Genomic DNA, 16,488 nt, shown 5'->3' on the forward strand with positions numbered 1-16,488 from the left:
TAGACATCAGCATCTAGACGTGAATAACATGAGCCAATTTCTACTTTTTTTCAGACAAATGCAAGGTTCCTGTCTAATCATCCGAAACCAACTGCTGATTCCTTGAGTTCCATCCAACAGGCTGAAGTGTTAGTAACACCTAACAACACTGCAGTCCCCATGTTAAGGGTTGAAGATGCAGAAAATGAAAAGGAAATTGCAGTGCCTGTAGAAGACCATTCCGACCATAAGGTAAAAGTAACATGGTTATGCGATTATAATTTAAAATTTTTCCAAAGGTCTCAATTTCAAAGCATAGTTAAGGATATTACCTCATTCTCACCTCAGCTTAATTTTTAAAAGATGATTATCGTATCAGTGATCTCCAATTATCAAAAGAACTGTGAAAATTAGTGAGTTTTATGCCTTTGGCCAAGGTGCTATATAATTTCATACCACAAAATTCAAATTCAGGTTATAAACTTGCAACTATAAAGTGTGAGGAACATTGTATATGAGTTTACCTGATATTATGTGAAAAAAATAATGAACACTAAAGGTTAGCTTATGAATTAAAATATGATGTAGATATTCCATTACCAATTGTTTCAAGAGTAAACTTTTTTTCTTGTAAGGCTGAAAAATCTTCAGTACTAAAGCCAAAGGAGGAAAGCCAGGACCAGTCAGCAGATCAGGACCAGAGTTATAGCCAAGAGCTCGGGTTACAGGATGAAGAGGAGAGTGAAAGTGACTTAAGTGAGAATGTGGAGTACATACCATCTGAAGGTACATTGGACCTAAAAGAAGATACGAATGAGCCTCAAAAGAAAAAACGCCCAGAGAACATTGATTTCCTTGCTCCTAATATTAGTTCCATTGTAGATATTAACCAACAAGAAAGCATCACAAAAACAGAAAAAAAACAAGAACAACCAATGAATGAATTACATTCTCAGTTGAACAGGAGCAACAAACATAGCCAAGATGTAAATGATCAAGGAAACCAAGAGCAGGATCCAAATATCCCCAATGGAGAAGAGGAAGGGGAAGAAGAGCCAGGTGAAGTCAGTACCCACAACAATAACGAAGAAAGGGAGAGAGAATTTCCCAAGGAGCATTCTAATAGCAAGGAGGATGAAAATAGTACCAAATCTGATGATGTTTTGGAAAAGTCCAGTGAACCAACTGAAGTAAGCAAAATGCAGAAAGCTGAATTTGAGCAGGGTAACCAAGAACATGAAGAGGACAGTTCCAATGCAGAAATGGAAGAGGAAAGTGCATCAAAAATTACTAAGCACAGCCAAGATGCTGAATGGCAGAGCCAAGAAGAAAAACCTGAAGTTACCAGCAACCATGAGGAGATGGATAAAAAGACTGTTTCTGAGGCTTTGCTCGTGGAGCCTACTGGTGATGGTAACACCATGCCCAGAAATCATGGGGCTAATGATGATGGTGATGATGATCCCAGACACGATGCAACTGATGACTACGAATTCATCCCAAGTGAGGCCTTCCTGGAGGCTGAAAGATCTCAGTCCATTTCCTATCACCTCAAATATGAAGAGGAAAGAGAAAGAGAAAAAGAAAGAGCACGTGAAAATGGGAATGTAGATGCCAGTGAACCTGGAGAATACCAAGGGGTGAGATTCTTTACATTGATGCTTTTCTGATAGAGCACTTAGCTTTATAAAGAAATAGCCATGACCTTTCTCTGTGCTCTCAGTCTCCCATGCCTATCTCTACCAGTACATTACTAAAATGTATTAAAATTATTTATTTTCCTGTACTCTCCATCACCAGGCTGAAAGTGCCTATTTTATTTGGGTTCCCCTAGAAGCAGAGCCTGGATTTAAGTAGTTTATTTGAGAAGTTCAGGGAACAAAGAGGAATGGGACATGATATCAGGAAGGAAAGGAAGCTAATCAAAGGTATATCATTAAAGCCATGTAAAGCACATTCCTCTGAATTACCCCATTTGGAGAATGAGGGAGCTGGGCATTTGTACAGACTGAGAATTGCTAAGAGAGGTGTTAATTCCCCAGCACTTTCAGTCTGTCCTTTGAGCAGGCCAAATAGATGTCATGGTTTTCCAGGCACAGAGATGCAGATACAGGCAGTTCAAAGTGCCTGGAGCTAACTAAAATGGTAAATTCTGACAGATATGAGGGATGGGAAACACTAACAACTACTGCTCTAATGTCTTAAGAGTAGATGCCATGTAATATTCAGGTTAGATCACCAAGGTCTAGCAAAATGTCTCTAATGTAATAAGAAATCCAGGAATGTTTGTTGATTTAGCTATAAAGGTGAAGAATAAAGACTTCAGCTCCAATTTTAAGTAAATACACACCAAAATGATAATCAGGAAACTGCAACAGAGTGGGAGTAGGGAAGAAGCATATCGTCATTGGTTGTTTAATCATTTGGAGCTTTCAGGCAAAACGCCAGCAGCCACTCACTAGGAGGACTTGACACAGCTTTTGGTGGCCAAGGTCAATAGTGACCTTGATTACTGAGAACTCTCCTGCCATTTTAAGGTAGGAGTTTTATTACACTTTAGAAACCTGGTAAGAAACCTTTATTAACAACTCCATAGAGGTTACTGATGTAATTGTGTCTTAACTATAGAATCACATGATAATACTACATTTCTACCATTCCAAAATCCAAAGGGGAGGTCCCAGCTTTGCTCCTGATGTTAGTTCCAACTTTTATTGAATAATCCCCAGAGATACAGCACTGAATCCAGTTGAGGAAGAAACAAATGGCTCCTATTCTCAAAGGGTTACTGTCTATTTCCACAGTTATGGCTGGTATCATTTTGAGATCTGAAATGATTTGGGTATGAAAAGCTTTGTGAAGGTACACACAGTGGAAATATAAATTATGTAATGGCTTTCCTGTAAATAAACTTCAGCTTCTGCTCTTGTTGTTATAAAGGCCAAGAAAACAGAAAGCCTACCAAATGAAGGTGAAAGTTCATATGAAGACAACAGAATGGTACATGGTACTGGTGAGTCCAGGCTAAGCTGCTCATGACTGTATCAAGGAAGAAATGGAATGGCCGCATTAGGCTATCCCCATTCCATCATTTATTTGTCACTGCTTCTCAGAATTTTTCCTCTCTTACATCCTCCCCACAGAAATGTTCTCATAAACTGTTGACAATCTCTAGCATACATTTTATACACAACTATGGGCAAATGTGTTTACAAACTGGAAGTCTTGTAATAGTGTGAAAGCTAGAATTCTTCTTTCCTAAATCCTATGCTTCTGAGAAGAATTCATTCTACTTTATTTTTTCTCTTTGACGTCATATTTATTTTTGAGAGAGAAAGCATGAGATGGGGGGTTGGTGGGCAGGGAGAGAGAGGGACAGAGGATCTAAAGTGGGCTCTGTGCTGACAGCAGCAAGCCCATTGTGGGGCTTGAACTCACAAACTGCGAGATCATGACCTGAGTCAAAGTCGGACACCCAATCGACTGAGCCACCCAGGTGCTCCTACTTTATTTTTTCTCAAATCCATAACTTACTAGTGAATTTAGATCCTGTATTTAATTGAGACCTAATTCCCAATGGCATACCCCAATCACAAAGATTTTAAATTTCAACACAAAATTTTCATGACTTATTAACTTCTGACCAACCTGCACAAACTTAAATTATAGACTTCAGACTATGACCATTGTAGGCAGGCCAAGAAGAGCTGTTTGTTCTTTTTATATTCCCAATTCAAACTGCCCAGAAAATCTAGACTATTGTGTAACACAGTTTGATGTCAGAGGGTCCCATCTGAACATTAAGATGTCCATTAGAATGGTTTCTAATATTTTCCCAAATTTTCTTTAATTAGTGAAAATGGAGCTCATGTCTAGATAAATTTGAGGTTACATACTCAGTTTAGCTTTGCTCATGCTTTCTGTTCAATCTTTCCTGTCAGATTCTTGCATGAACTTCCAGTGTAAAAGAGGACACATCTGTAAAGCTGACCAGCAGGGAAAACCGCACTGTGTTTGCCAAGATTCAGTGACTTGTCCTCCTGCAAAACTCCTTGACCAAGTAAGTATTCTACAAAATAGTCTCTAAGGGGCCCCAAGTAGTTAGTGATCTGGAGGAAAGTGGCTTGCAATTGAAATGTTTGTCAAAAAAAAAATGTCCAAGTTATCATCTAATACTTGAAATAATACTGAATAGGAACAAATGCCAGCAAAAATAAGGAATTTCAACTGTACCTTGAAAAGGTAATAATGGCATTGATATCTTCAGAACTCATTTTAAAACTCACTGTATCCTTGAAAAGTCTGCAGTTTGCATTCTACTGAACTTATCTAGAGCTAGATTGTCATCACCATTGGTATAATTTAGTTGATTTTTTTAAGCAAATAGGCAGTTATGATTTTAATAACTTCACTTACCTGGCTCAGCACAACTGATCAGTCTGCCTATGAGCTTTAAGAAGCAGAGTATTTTCCTAGTGTACATTCAGAAACATGAGCTCAAGGGGCACCTGGGTGGCTCAGTCAGTTAAGCATCCTACTTCGGCTCAGGTCATGATCTCAAGGCTCGTGGGTTCGAGCCCCATGTCAGGCTGTATGCTGACAGCTCAGAGCCTGGAGCCTGCTTCAAATTCTGTGTCTCCCTCTCTCTCTGCCCCTCCCCTGCTCATGCTCTGTCTCTCTCTCTCTCTCTCAAAAATAAACATTAAAATTTTTTTCAAAAAAAAAATTTTAAGGAAACATGAGCTTTTTCTCATGCTTGTCTTTCCTAGGTTTGTGGCACTGACAATCAGACCTATGCCAGCTCCTGTCATCTGTTTGCTACTAAATGTAAACTGGAGGGAACCAAAAAAGGGCACCAGCTACAACTGGATTATTTTGGAGCCTGCAAATGTAAGATTCTGCCACTCTTGCTAACCACCATTGCTGAGAGGATTTGGGGTGAATCTATGCATATCTGAATAATCTATATACAGACTCCCACATGCAAATGGAAAAAGGCTAATGTAGTTCTGAACCTAGGATGCTCATTAAAATCTTCTAGAGAGACTTAAAAAAAATAAAAAGAATAATTCCCCAGCCTTAACTAAAAGAGACTGATTTAATTGGACGGGGTTGGGGCTTTAACATTGCTTTTTCATTTGTTTTTAAAGTAACCTAGACAATTCTAAGGAGCAGCCAGGGTTCAGAATTACTATGATAATGTTACCACTTAATAATTGAAATGAATCATTGGAATTTTGCTAAATTACTTGTCCTTTTTCCAATGTACGTTAAGTCTCCGCCAAGAAGTGTTATGACAATATATTCTTCTAGAAGTTTTTTTTTAATGCTCTTCTTCCCCCCAAATACTCTCAATTGTGTTTGGATCTCCTTATCACTAAGTGATTCTCCACATTAGCAGTGCTTACTAATATTTCCAGTTCTCCTGTCTTTCCTGACACACAAGAGTATTAAATTTCTCAGCCCTCTTGATCTTAAAAATTTTTTTTTCAACGTTTATTTATTTTTGGGACAGAGAGAGACAGAGCATGAAGGGGGAGGGGCAGAGAGAGAGGGAGACACAGAATCAGAAACAGGCTCCAGGCTCCGAGCCATCAGCCCAGAGCCTGACGCGGGGCTCGAACTCACGGACCGCGAGATCATGACCTGGCTGAAGTCGGACGCTTAACCGACTGCGCCACCCAGGCGCCCCCCTCTTGATCTTAGATGTGGCCATATGAGTTGATTTGTCCAGTGAAATTTCAGCAAAAATCATCCATGTGAGTTCTGGGCAGCTGCATTTAAGAGCTAGCATATGTATGGTCCTGTATGCAGAGCCCTCCTGTCAACTTGTATTGGCCTTGAATGTACAACACAGTGACTGTAATTAACACTGCTGTATAGTATATCTGAAAGTCACTAAAAGAGTAGATCCTAAAAGTTCTCATCACAAGGAAAAAAAAATTTGTAGATAGTGAGGTGATAGTGAGGTGGTCATTGCACAACATATGGATGTCAAGTTATTATGCTGTACATTTTAAACAGTGTTGTATGTATATTATATTTCAGTAAAACTAAAAAAATTAAAAAGTTTTTGTTCTTTTAAGTCACTGAGATTTAACATTGTTACCACAGGTTAATCTAATTTCCACTTTTTTCTCTTTTCTCCTGATAAATAGTTCTTGCAGCCTCTACCCTCCACCTATAAATCTGCATATCAAATAATAACCTGCATATCAAAATAAACCTGCATATCAAATAAATAAACCTGCATATCAAATAAACCAAAATCAAAATAAACCTGCATATCAAATAAACCTGCATATCAAAATTATTTTTTGGGGGGCGCCTGGGTGGCTTGGTCGGTTAAGCGTCCGACCTTGGCTCAGGTCATGATTTCACGGTCTGTGAGTTCGAGCCCCGCGTCGGACTCTGTGCTGACTGCTCAGAGCCTGGAGCCTGTTTCAGATTCTGTGTCTCCCTCTCTCTCTGCCCCTCCCCTGTTCATGCTCTGTCTCTCTCTCTCAAAAATAAATAAACGTTAAAAAAAAATTTTTTTTAAAGAAAAAATAATAATAATAATAATAAATTATTTTTGGAACTTTTAAATCATCCTGATGCCCACATTCTACCCCAGACCAATCAAATCAGAATGTCTTTGAATGAAAGCTGGAATCTGGTATGTTTTGAAAACACCACAGGCAGTTCTGTTTTGCCGCCAGGTGTGAGGACCCACTGCTGTGACAGTGGGACAGTGAGCGTACCGTCAGTCACCAGATGTTATTAAGCTTTCTGTTATGAGGACGTGCCATAAGATAGGAGTAAGATCCAAAGATTAAAATCTATTTTCTTTCTGCTTGGAACAGCTATTCCTATTTGTACAGACTTTGAAGTGACTCAGTTTCCCCTAAGGATGAGAGACTGGCTCAAGAATATTCTCATGCAGCTTTATGAGCCAAACCCTGAACACGGTGGATATCTAAATGAGAAGCAGAGAAATAAAGTAAGTTATCCACAGGTCAACTACCCAAGTGTCTATGTACAGAGCCTAAGGAAAAACGGTATGTGTGTTGAGGGGAGGAGGGGGCCTACCTCCCCCTGCATATCAGCAAGAGCCCACTTGGTTCGCCACACCTGCTAAGTTCACATGCAGTAACAGAACAGTAGTGGTCACCATTCATGCCACAAGGTTTGAGACATGGCCAAACCACCCCATTCCTGTCCAAAGGGCAGTGGCCTGAGCAAGGACTCTTCACCTCATACCCCAGAGCAAATCCTGGTTGAGCAAAGGGAACCTCCATTCAGCACTTATATATTCAGGCCCAAACATATTATTTAAATCTAATAATAAATTTAAATAAATTTAAAAGATTTTTAATACATCTTTTTGCCCTCATAGACCAGACAGATTTATGATATAAGAGAAATCCCTTATTTGCAATGTCAGTAATATATTAAGATTTAAAAGTGCAGAATATTCATTCCAGAAGTTCTCAGGGAAAATGCACTCATCAAATAGCTATTGAGTGCATCCTGTGTATCTGGAATTGATTTACATGATGGGGATACAGCAATGAAGCAAAGAAAAATCTCTGCCTTCATGAGCTAACATCCTAGGAAAAGAGACTCTGAACAAATGTGTGTGTGTGTGTGTGTGTGTGTGTGCACGCACATGTGTGTTTATAGACATATTGCAAATATGAGCATACATGCAAATATATAAACATGTAAATAAATATGCAAATATATAAGGTATGTCAGGTGGAATGAAACATGCTATGAAGAAAAAATTAAACAAGAAGGAAGGTGTGCATTCACTGTGTCAAATTCTGCTTACAGGTTGTAAAATGAGGAATGAGTTGAGCACTGATTTGGCATGTGGTGGTCACAGAGTTAACCTTGACAGAAGCTGTTTCTGCAGATTGGAGAGAAGAAAAGCTTGAGTGACAGGGTTCAAAAGAGAATAGGAGGAAGGATGCGGAAGCACCAAGTATAGACAATATATTCAAGGCATTTTGCTAGAAAGAGGAAAAGTGAAATGGGTGGCAGCCAGACAGGAATGTGAGTTCAAGAATCCCATCTACCAGTGGGAGATAGTAGAGGATGTTTGTGTGCTTCTGGTAGGACCCCAGTAAAGATGGTAAAAACTAATAAGGAATAGAAGAGGTACCCAACTGCCATAGGGTGGTTTTGAGGAGATGGAAAGGGGTAGGCTTCTGAGCACCAGTGAAGGGTTGGGCTTATATTCAGAGCACAGGAAGTTCATCCATGAAAACAAGGAGAGAAGTTGGTGGATGTGACCATGGAGATGGGTAGTTCTGTTCTAAATGCTTCCAGTTAGTTCATGAGTAACATCATAAGCTGAGAGTTTTATATGCATTGCCCAGAAATAATTTCTATCCTCTCTTTTTAATACATCATAGTGAAAGTCTTGAAAGCATTAGATGCAAAACAGGGAAATTTTAATGGGGCTGACCAAATGGTGTCACACCACAGCTGATTCTGATCAGACACTGGACAGAAATACTTAGAGAATTAAGAGTATGCCAATGTGGTGATTGGGACTTTTCACTAACCAACAATTTTGCCTAGGTCATTTCAGGCCTTTTCATTAAAACCTTCTCATAATTTTAAGGAATGTGATGAACAGTACTCGGTTAAAAGAAAGATCAAAAATACTTAAATATCTTCTAAAAACCACAGGTTGTATTTTTTAGTTGGCTGTTACTCTATGTAGAAATACGAAAGTCTGGGGCGCCTGGGTGGCCAGTCGGTTAAGCGTCCGACTTCAGCCAGGTCACGATCTCCTGGTCTGGGAGTTCGAGCCCCGCATCGGGCTCTGGGCTGATGGCTCAGAGCCTGGAGCCTGTTTCCGATTCTGTGTGTCCCTCTCTCTCTGCCCCTCCCCCGTTCATGCTCTGTCTCTCTCTGTCCCAAAAATAAATAAACGTTGAAAAAAAAAATTTAAAAAAAAAAAAAAAAAAAGAAAAAAAAAAAAGAAATAAGAAAGTCTGTATAGTGTTGACTAGAAAGGATTTCATTCGGTCTCATGATGGCCTGGGCTTGTTTTCCTCTGTCATGTCACTGTTACTCTTCAAGTAAAGTTTACCAGTGATAATTACATTACATTTGTCTGATTCTCTGATGATCTTCTCCCTTCCTAATCCCAGGTCAAGAAGATTTACCTGGATGAAAAGAGGCTGTTGGCTGGGGACCATTCCATTGACCTTCTCTTACGGGACTTTAAGAAAAATTACCACATGTATGTGTATCCTGTGCACTGGCAGTTTGGTGAACTTGACCAACATCCTATGGACAGGTAAAAACTCTTAACCTTCACATTACAGGTCATCTCCCTGATAGAATGTCTAATTATCTATACAAAGATACTTCTAAACAAATCTAGGAAGTTTCCACCTCTGTTTTAGAACACTGACATGCCAAACAAATGCAGTTAGGTGTCTAAACACAAAACTGCTTTGAAGATAGCACAATATGGCCACACCATGTTTCCCAAGTTTAGATATTAGGACCCAGCCTGTAGCAGAGACTCCTTAAATTCCTTCTCATTCTTAATCCTGAATTCCCAAGATGCTCTGATTGGCCCAGCTTAGGTCAAGTGCTTACATCTGGATATGTACAATTGGGTAATGGTCAGTGGGTAAGAGTCAGGCTGTACAAACATGATTGTTGGTGGGGGGTGAGGCACATCCCTATAAATTTAAGTTGGCAGGAGAGTACTTCCCAGTGAGGAAAGAAACTTTGTGACATCTCAAGTGCTGTGTATCTTACCCATAATTTTGCACCTTTTCATGAGTGTACTATTTATTTGGCATTCCTAGCAATCTTGTGGAAGAAAAATGCCTTAGTTATCCTAAGAGTTAACTTTCATATACAAGCTGGCCATTAATACACCACCGTTTATTTCATTGCAGAGTCTTAACACATTCTGAGCTTGCTCCTTTGCGAGCATCTCTGGTGCCCATGGAACACTGCATAACTCGCTTCTTTGAGGAGTGTGATCCCAACAAAGATAAGCATATCACCCTGAAGGAGTGGGGCCACTGCTTTGGAATTAAAGAAGGTAAACTCATCATCAGTCAGGGAAAGGGGTATCCTCTTCTCCAGGAGAGCACCAAGGCCTGCAGCCCTCCTGGAGAGGTCCTGCTATGTGCTCAGATTGACACCTAGGGACAGCAAGGTGGCAGCATCCCAGGTAGGACTTCCTCAGGGCACATGCTGTCATTGCAAGGTTACTTCATACTTCCCTTGATGATACTCTTTTTTTCAGAGAGTAAAAGTGGGAATACTTAGGGGATCACAACATTGAGTTCTTAGCAGTTGGCTAAGCCTGAGAAAATGATGTCAATCCAGAGAGCTGTGCTACCCTTCTGAAGAAGGAGGGATTTTATGTCATTTCTTAACCTGACTATTGGTCCAAACTTTAAAAAGTCATATGTGAAGAGTAAAACAATAAGTCTGATTCTGCCAGTGGGAGATGTCAGAAAAATCTTAGAATTCGTTACCAACTCACTAAAGATAGGGCCTCATATCACAAGTTGTGTCCAGATATTATGCTTTCAATCTATTACTGCATCTTCAGTGGCAAAAATAATAATAATCAGAGGGTTCTTTCTTTCTCCCTGTGATGGAGGAACTTAAATTTAGATATTTGTTTTGCCAGTCTATGTCTTAACATACTTCCTTTTGTTTTCCTAAGTTAAAGCTGATTTTTATTAGCAAGCATGTTTTTAATAATCAAGATTTGAAAGATTCTCAAAAAATGAGCACTCAAAACTGCTTGCACAGTGTAAATCAACAGTAAACAACCTCTAAAGCAGAGGTTTTATATGTTATGTTCACAACATACAAGTAGGATGAATGTGCAGCCAACCAATCATGAAAAGTAAGTTTATCAAAGGTCAGAATGTCTTAAAAGGAAGCAACTTGTATGACATTCACTTTAAAAATATTCTTCATGGGGCATCTGGGTGTCTCAGTGAGTTAAGCGTCCGACTTTAGCTCAGGTCATGATCTCATGATTCTGATGACAGCTCAGAGCCTGGAACCTGCTTTGGATTCTGTGTCCCCCTCTCTCTCTGCCCCTACCCCACTCACACTCTGTCTCTCAAAATTAAATAAACATTTAAAAATTAATATATTTATTATATATATTCTTATACATGTAATATATATTCTTATATATATTATATATGTGTGTGTGTGTATATATATATTCTTCATGATATGTAGAATGCCTTGAAATTATAAAGAAAGAGCTGAGAGTATTGAGTACTTACTGATAAATAGGTAAGCATAAAGGGTTAGCTCTTTGCCTCTACAATATTATTCTGTGAAATAAGCACAACTGTAAGGAGCAAAGAATGTATATTTTTGTAAGCACCAAGTGCTGTATATTGGTCGCCTATCACTGCATAACAAATTACCCTAAAGCTTAGAAGCTTACAAGTTCACAGTTTCCAAGGATCAGGAATCTAGGAGTTGTTTATGTGGACAGTTCTATCTTAGGATCTCCTCTGAACTCGCCCACATGGCTACTGTTGAAAGATTCCATTTCCTCACCATGTGGTCCTCTCCATAGGACTGCTCACAGCTTGACATCTGTGAGAGAAAAGAGAGAGAGAACCCAAGACTTAAGTTATAATGTCTTTTGTAACCTAATCTCAGAAGTGACATACTTCTGCCATATTCATTTGGTCACACAGACCAACTCCTGCTATAATGTGAGAAGAGGTCTTAGAAGCTGTGACATATTGTTTATACCCTATTAGCATTAATAGGAAATGAATAAGCTGTTAAGACCCCAACCCATATAAATAATACCAATTTCCCTTCTAACGTCTATTCTATAAGTACAGTACTTATAAATTCAAATATATTCCCCAAAATGGCTAAAACTACTTTCCTAATTCCCATGTTAAAAAGACAAAGTGTACCCAAGTATAGCTGCCCCACTCCCTCCACCCCACCATTATCAAAAGGGGGAAACGTAGCTGGGACAGGATATATTGTGCCCTTTATAAATTTTTTTTAATGTTTATTTTTGAGAGAGAAAGACAGAGACAGAGTGTGAGCAGGCAAGGGGTAGAGAGAGAGGGAGACACAGAATCCGAAGCAGGCATCAGGCCCTGAGCTGTCAGCACAGAGCCCGATGCGGGTCTCGAACTCACAAACCGTGAGATCATGACCTGAGCCCAAGTCAGACGCTTAACCGACTGAGCCACCCAGGCGCCCCAGTGTGTGCCCTTTTATATGGCACTTGATTTTAACAGAGTGATTGAGTTTGAACAGATTCCATTTATTTAAGGAAACCAGTTGTGCTTCACTGTTCCTCTGAAACTTCTGGCAGCTCTTCAGCATGTAGGCTCACTCAGGCTCTGTGCTGGGTGGTTGTCTGGGAGGAGCAGGAAGGGCTTGAAGTTCAGCGACTCCAAAAGCTCTTAATGGTCTTGTTTGTTCACTGTGGTTTGGCCATGATTACATTATTTTGAAGGAGGGAAAGAATTATCACATAGTAAACCAAGAAAGCAGATATTTAATATTCAGTCAGAACAACCAAACAAGTTACTGCTTTGGGCTGTAGCTAGGGAAAACAAAACACAACAAAATCTCTATTTGTAAGCGTGCCCTTCCTTCCCTCATGGCTGGGAAATCCATGAAAGGACAAGATAAATTTTAGCCACGGCCATTCTGAATTTTAACTGCCTTTTATCTGGGCTAGGTGTGCTCGAATATCCAGCTCTGTCATGAGTTAGCTATGTGAGTTAGGGCATACCACTTAACCGCAGCAAGTCTCATTTTCCTTCTGTGTAAAAGTGGGGTTTAATTGAAAGGTAGAGGAGTAATATTTATTTGGTGTTCATGACATACCATTCCACATTAATCTTGAGAAAAACCCTCCAACTGAGACTCATAGGCAAACGAGTCAGATCATGCAGGTCCTACTGAGCCAGTTAAAGACATTATCCTAAAAGTACTGGAGGATCACCAAAGTGTTTTAAACAAGGGAGTGGTTTCACTGGATTTGTACTTAAGAAAGATTCTTTTGGTTACATGGTGGAGAAGCCAGAGAACTGGCTGATTTGCCTGTGGTAAATCCAGGCATGGTTGATTAGAACTTGAACTAGAGCAGTTACAGTGGGGAAAAAGAAAAAGAAACACACTCAAGATAATATTTAAAAATATAAACATGATATATTCAAGAACGTAAGCATATTCAAGGTGTATATAATATAGAAATAATAAGTATTTGCTAGGAAATATGTGGGGGCAGGGAACAGACAGTTGAGAGATAGAGACAAAGGGAAATATGACACCCAGGTTCCGGGCTCAGGCCAGGCAAAGAGACAGAGGAACAGAGACAGAAAACACAAGCACAGAAGCCGACTTTGGGAAGATGATAACTTCCATTTGTGATGTGAACTTTTAAGTACTTGGGAGACAATGAACAGTAGATACATGAATACATGGGTCAGCTTTTCAAGGCAACATTTTGGAATGTAAGTACGTAGTTGAGGATTACAAGCATACAGAAAGTAATTAACGCTATGGAAGGGAATTAATTCCCCCACAAAAATGTGTTGAGCCACGTGGGAAAAGGTCTAGGGTTGAACACCAAGGAACCAAGAATAATGGGTAGAGGAGAAAGAAGGAGTTCATGAAGGAGAATGAGAAGTCTCCTGAAAGGAAGGAAGAAAACAGGATTGTGCCATTTCAAAGGAGGTATTTGAAGAGGAAGAAGAGATCACAGTGCCAAATACTGCTGAGACGTCAAGTAAGATAAAAAACTAAGAATGCTCCTTTTACATAGAAATAAGGGCATCCTGGGTGGCCTTAGTAAGAGCAACTCTGATGGAACAGTAGAGATGGAGGCCAGATTCCATAGGTTGAGAAACAATAGGTGAGAAAGGGTAAAGAGTGGCTGCTTGAAGACAGGAAAGAACTAAAAAGGGGTTTAAAGTTGAGGGAAGCATTTCTGGGAATAAAATAAGCTTGAGCACTCATTCATTCATTCATTCATTCATTCATTCATTCAACAAGTGTTTACTGATGGTCCCCATAGTGCCATGCACTCAAGGCTGGCTATGCAGCATATTTGCATGTTCATGGGAAGGGTCCAGTAAAAAAGGAAAGATTGAGGATATGAGAAAAACACGGCTGTCTGGTTGGCTTAGTAGAGCACGCCACTCTTTATCTCAGAGTTGTGAGTTCAAGCCCTATGTTGCAGAGCCTAATTTTTAAAAATTTTTTAATTAAAAAAAGAAGAAAGAAAAACAAAAGAGTAAAATTAGGGGGAGAATTTCTGAGGCCAGAAGAGATCCTGGGCATAGGCAGAGGATTAGCCTAAAGTTAAGGAAGGACATCTCTTATCCAAACAATGAAAAGAAGGCAAAAAGTGTGAGCACAACAGTAAGTAAATTTATAAATAATGAGACTAAAATATTCATTTTACAAATGAAGCCAGTGTTCAAAGGAAATATACCAAAGTTCATAATCTTTCCTACTCTTGTGTAAGACTTACACTGAGCAGGAAAATTACCTGGTGTCCCAGACAGTGTAGTCATTCATATGCTTCAAGTTAATCTGTTTATTTGTTCAACAATGCTTGAGTGAGGGTGAGCCATACCGGTAAGAGTGATCTTATATCCCCTAAAGGTTGTTCTCTCGTCCAAAGGTGTGGCAACAAGTTCTTTTACAATTACTTGGTTGGAAATTTGATTTAACTGACCCTATACTTCTATTTATTTCTCTTATATCTTAGCAACCTTTATAGGTTAGTATACTTGGCATTTCTTGGCTAGGTCTCTGTTGGTGCTTCTCAACCCTGCATTTAGAACTACCAGTGGAGTTTCTAGATGTATACATGCCATTGGCCCACCCCTGGAGATTCTGATTCAGGAGGCCAGGGGTAAGGCCTGAGAGTATATCTTTTTTTACTTGAAGTATAGTTGACCCACAATGTTACATTAATTTTAGGTGTACAGTATAGTGATTCAACAAGTCTATACGTTATGTTGTAATCACCACAAGTATAGCTACTGTCTGTCACCATAAAACGCTATTATAATACCACTGACTATATTCTCTACGCTCTGCCTTTTATGCTTGTGTCTTATTCCATAACTGGAGGCCTGTACCTCCCACTGCACCCATTTTGCCCATCTCCCCATGCCCTCCCCTCTGGCAGCCATCAGTTTCTGCTTTTTGTTTGTTCTTTTTGTTTTTTAGATTCCACATGTAAGTGAAGCCATATGGTATCTTTTTAAAAGTTTCACAGATGGGGTGCCTGGGTGGCTCATTTGGTTAAGCGTCTGACTCTTGGTTTCGGCTCAGGTCCTGATCTCGCAGTTCATGGGTTCTAGCCCCATGTTGGGCTCCGTGCTGACAGTGCAAAACCTGCTTGGGATTCTCTCTCTCTTTCCCTCTCTCTCTGCCCCTCCCTATGTCCCTCCCTCCCTCCCTCCCTTTCTCTCTCTCTCTCTCAAAATAAATAAGTAAACTTTAAAATAAATAAATAAATAAATAAATAAAAGCTTCACAGGTGGCACTGATGCCCTATCAGGTTTGAGAACTATCCTGTAAGTCTTATTAGATAGTTTCTCTAATCCCCGAGTTCTATCATTGTTTGTTTATATTACAACTCTGGCTGTTTTCTAAAAATGTGTTTTGTTTTGTTTTTGTTTTTTACAGAAGACATAGATGAAAATCTCCTGTTTTGAATTAAGATTTGGAAGAATTCTAACATTCCAGCATCCTTCTCTGTCCTGACCACTCCTGAAAATATATGCATCCATGATACTTGTAGATTTATATTTAGCAAAATATAATATTTTGCATGTGTGAGATGACAATAAGAGTAATGGCTTGCTGACAGTGTATGCACTAAGCATTTAACATTAACTTTGGAATTAAACTTTAAAATAAAGTCTACATATGCAAAATCCTGTATGCTGTTTGTGAACACTCTCTACATCTGTTTGTGAGATACTTCCTAATTATGAAACTTGAAGAAAATACTACATTCGTTTTGTTCATAATATCATGTACACTTCAAGAAAGTGGAATAATGCTCTTTTGTCATTAATGTGCATTATTTTCAGTATCTTAATATCCTAATAAAAATCCAAATGCTTACTCAAGTTTATTTCCAGTCGTTTATTTAAACAGCTATATGTGAAAGACCAACTCAAGGCTCACACTTCAAACCAAATTATAATTGTGTTTCCCTAGACCCTACTACTTAAAAAAAAAAAAAAAAAAGGCAGGAGTATGGTTGGGAGAGATGTTTCCTGTGGGAAACAAATATTCAGTTATTAAATGGTAGATGCTTATTAATGTCCTTTGTCATAATGTAACTTCAAACAGAAAAAAATAAATCCAAGTGCTCTTTACCAAATTCAGTTTAAAATGTGGATGATTATGCACTGCTTGGTACATCTGGTTCTAGCTCTTGTGCAGCTGTCTGTGTGTGTTAGGGGAAGTGGAGGTCCTGCAAATTTTTTGCGTGTC

The 16,488-nt window shown here is 39.2% G+C and overlaps 1 protein-coding gene across 4 annotated transcripts in view; it reads left to right on the plus strand.

The window, feature by feature from the left end:
• Nucleotides 1-16,118, plus strand: part of SPARCL1 (SPARC like 1) — a 50,579-nt gene extending 34,461 nt beyond the window's left edge. For all 4 annotated transcript variants that reach the window (XM_047855146.1, XM_047855147.1, XM_047855150.1 and 1 more), the window contains 9 exons: nucleotides 55-231; nucleotides 615-1,619; nucleotides 2,920-2,992; nucleotides 3,921-4,039; nucleotides 4,749-4,869; nucleotides 6,825-6,961; nucleotides 9,129-9,277; nucleotides 9,894-10,042; nucleotides 15,670-16,118. In XM_047855146.1, coding sequence (XP_047711102.1) covers nucleotides 55-231; nucleotides 615-1,619; nucleotides 2,920-2,992; nucleotides 3,921-4,039; nucleotides 4,749-4,869; nucleotides 6,825-6,961; nucleotides 9,129-9,277; nucleotides 9,894-10,042; nucleotides 15,670-15,698 — 1,959 coding nt within the window. In that variant the 3' untranslated portion in view covers nucleotides 15,699-16,118. The remainder of the gene's footprint in view (nucleotides 1-54; nucleotides 232-614; nucleotides 1,620-2,919; nucleotides 2,993-3,920; nucleotides 4,040-4,748; nucleotides 4,870-6,824; nucleotides 6,962-9,128; nucleotides 9,278-9,893; nucleotides 10,043-15,669) is intronic.
• Nucleotides 16,119-16,488: the final 370 nt, after the last annotated feature.

The sequence above is a fragment of the Prionailurus viverrinus genome, chromosome B1 (genome assembly GCF_022837055.1).
Source record: "Prionailurus viverrinus isolate Anna chromosome B1, UM_Priviv_1.0, whole genome shotgun sequence".
NCBI classification, from domain to species: domain Eukaryota; kingdom Metazoa; phylum Chordata; class Mammalia; order Carnivora; family Felidae; genus Prionailurus; species Prionailurus viverrinus.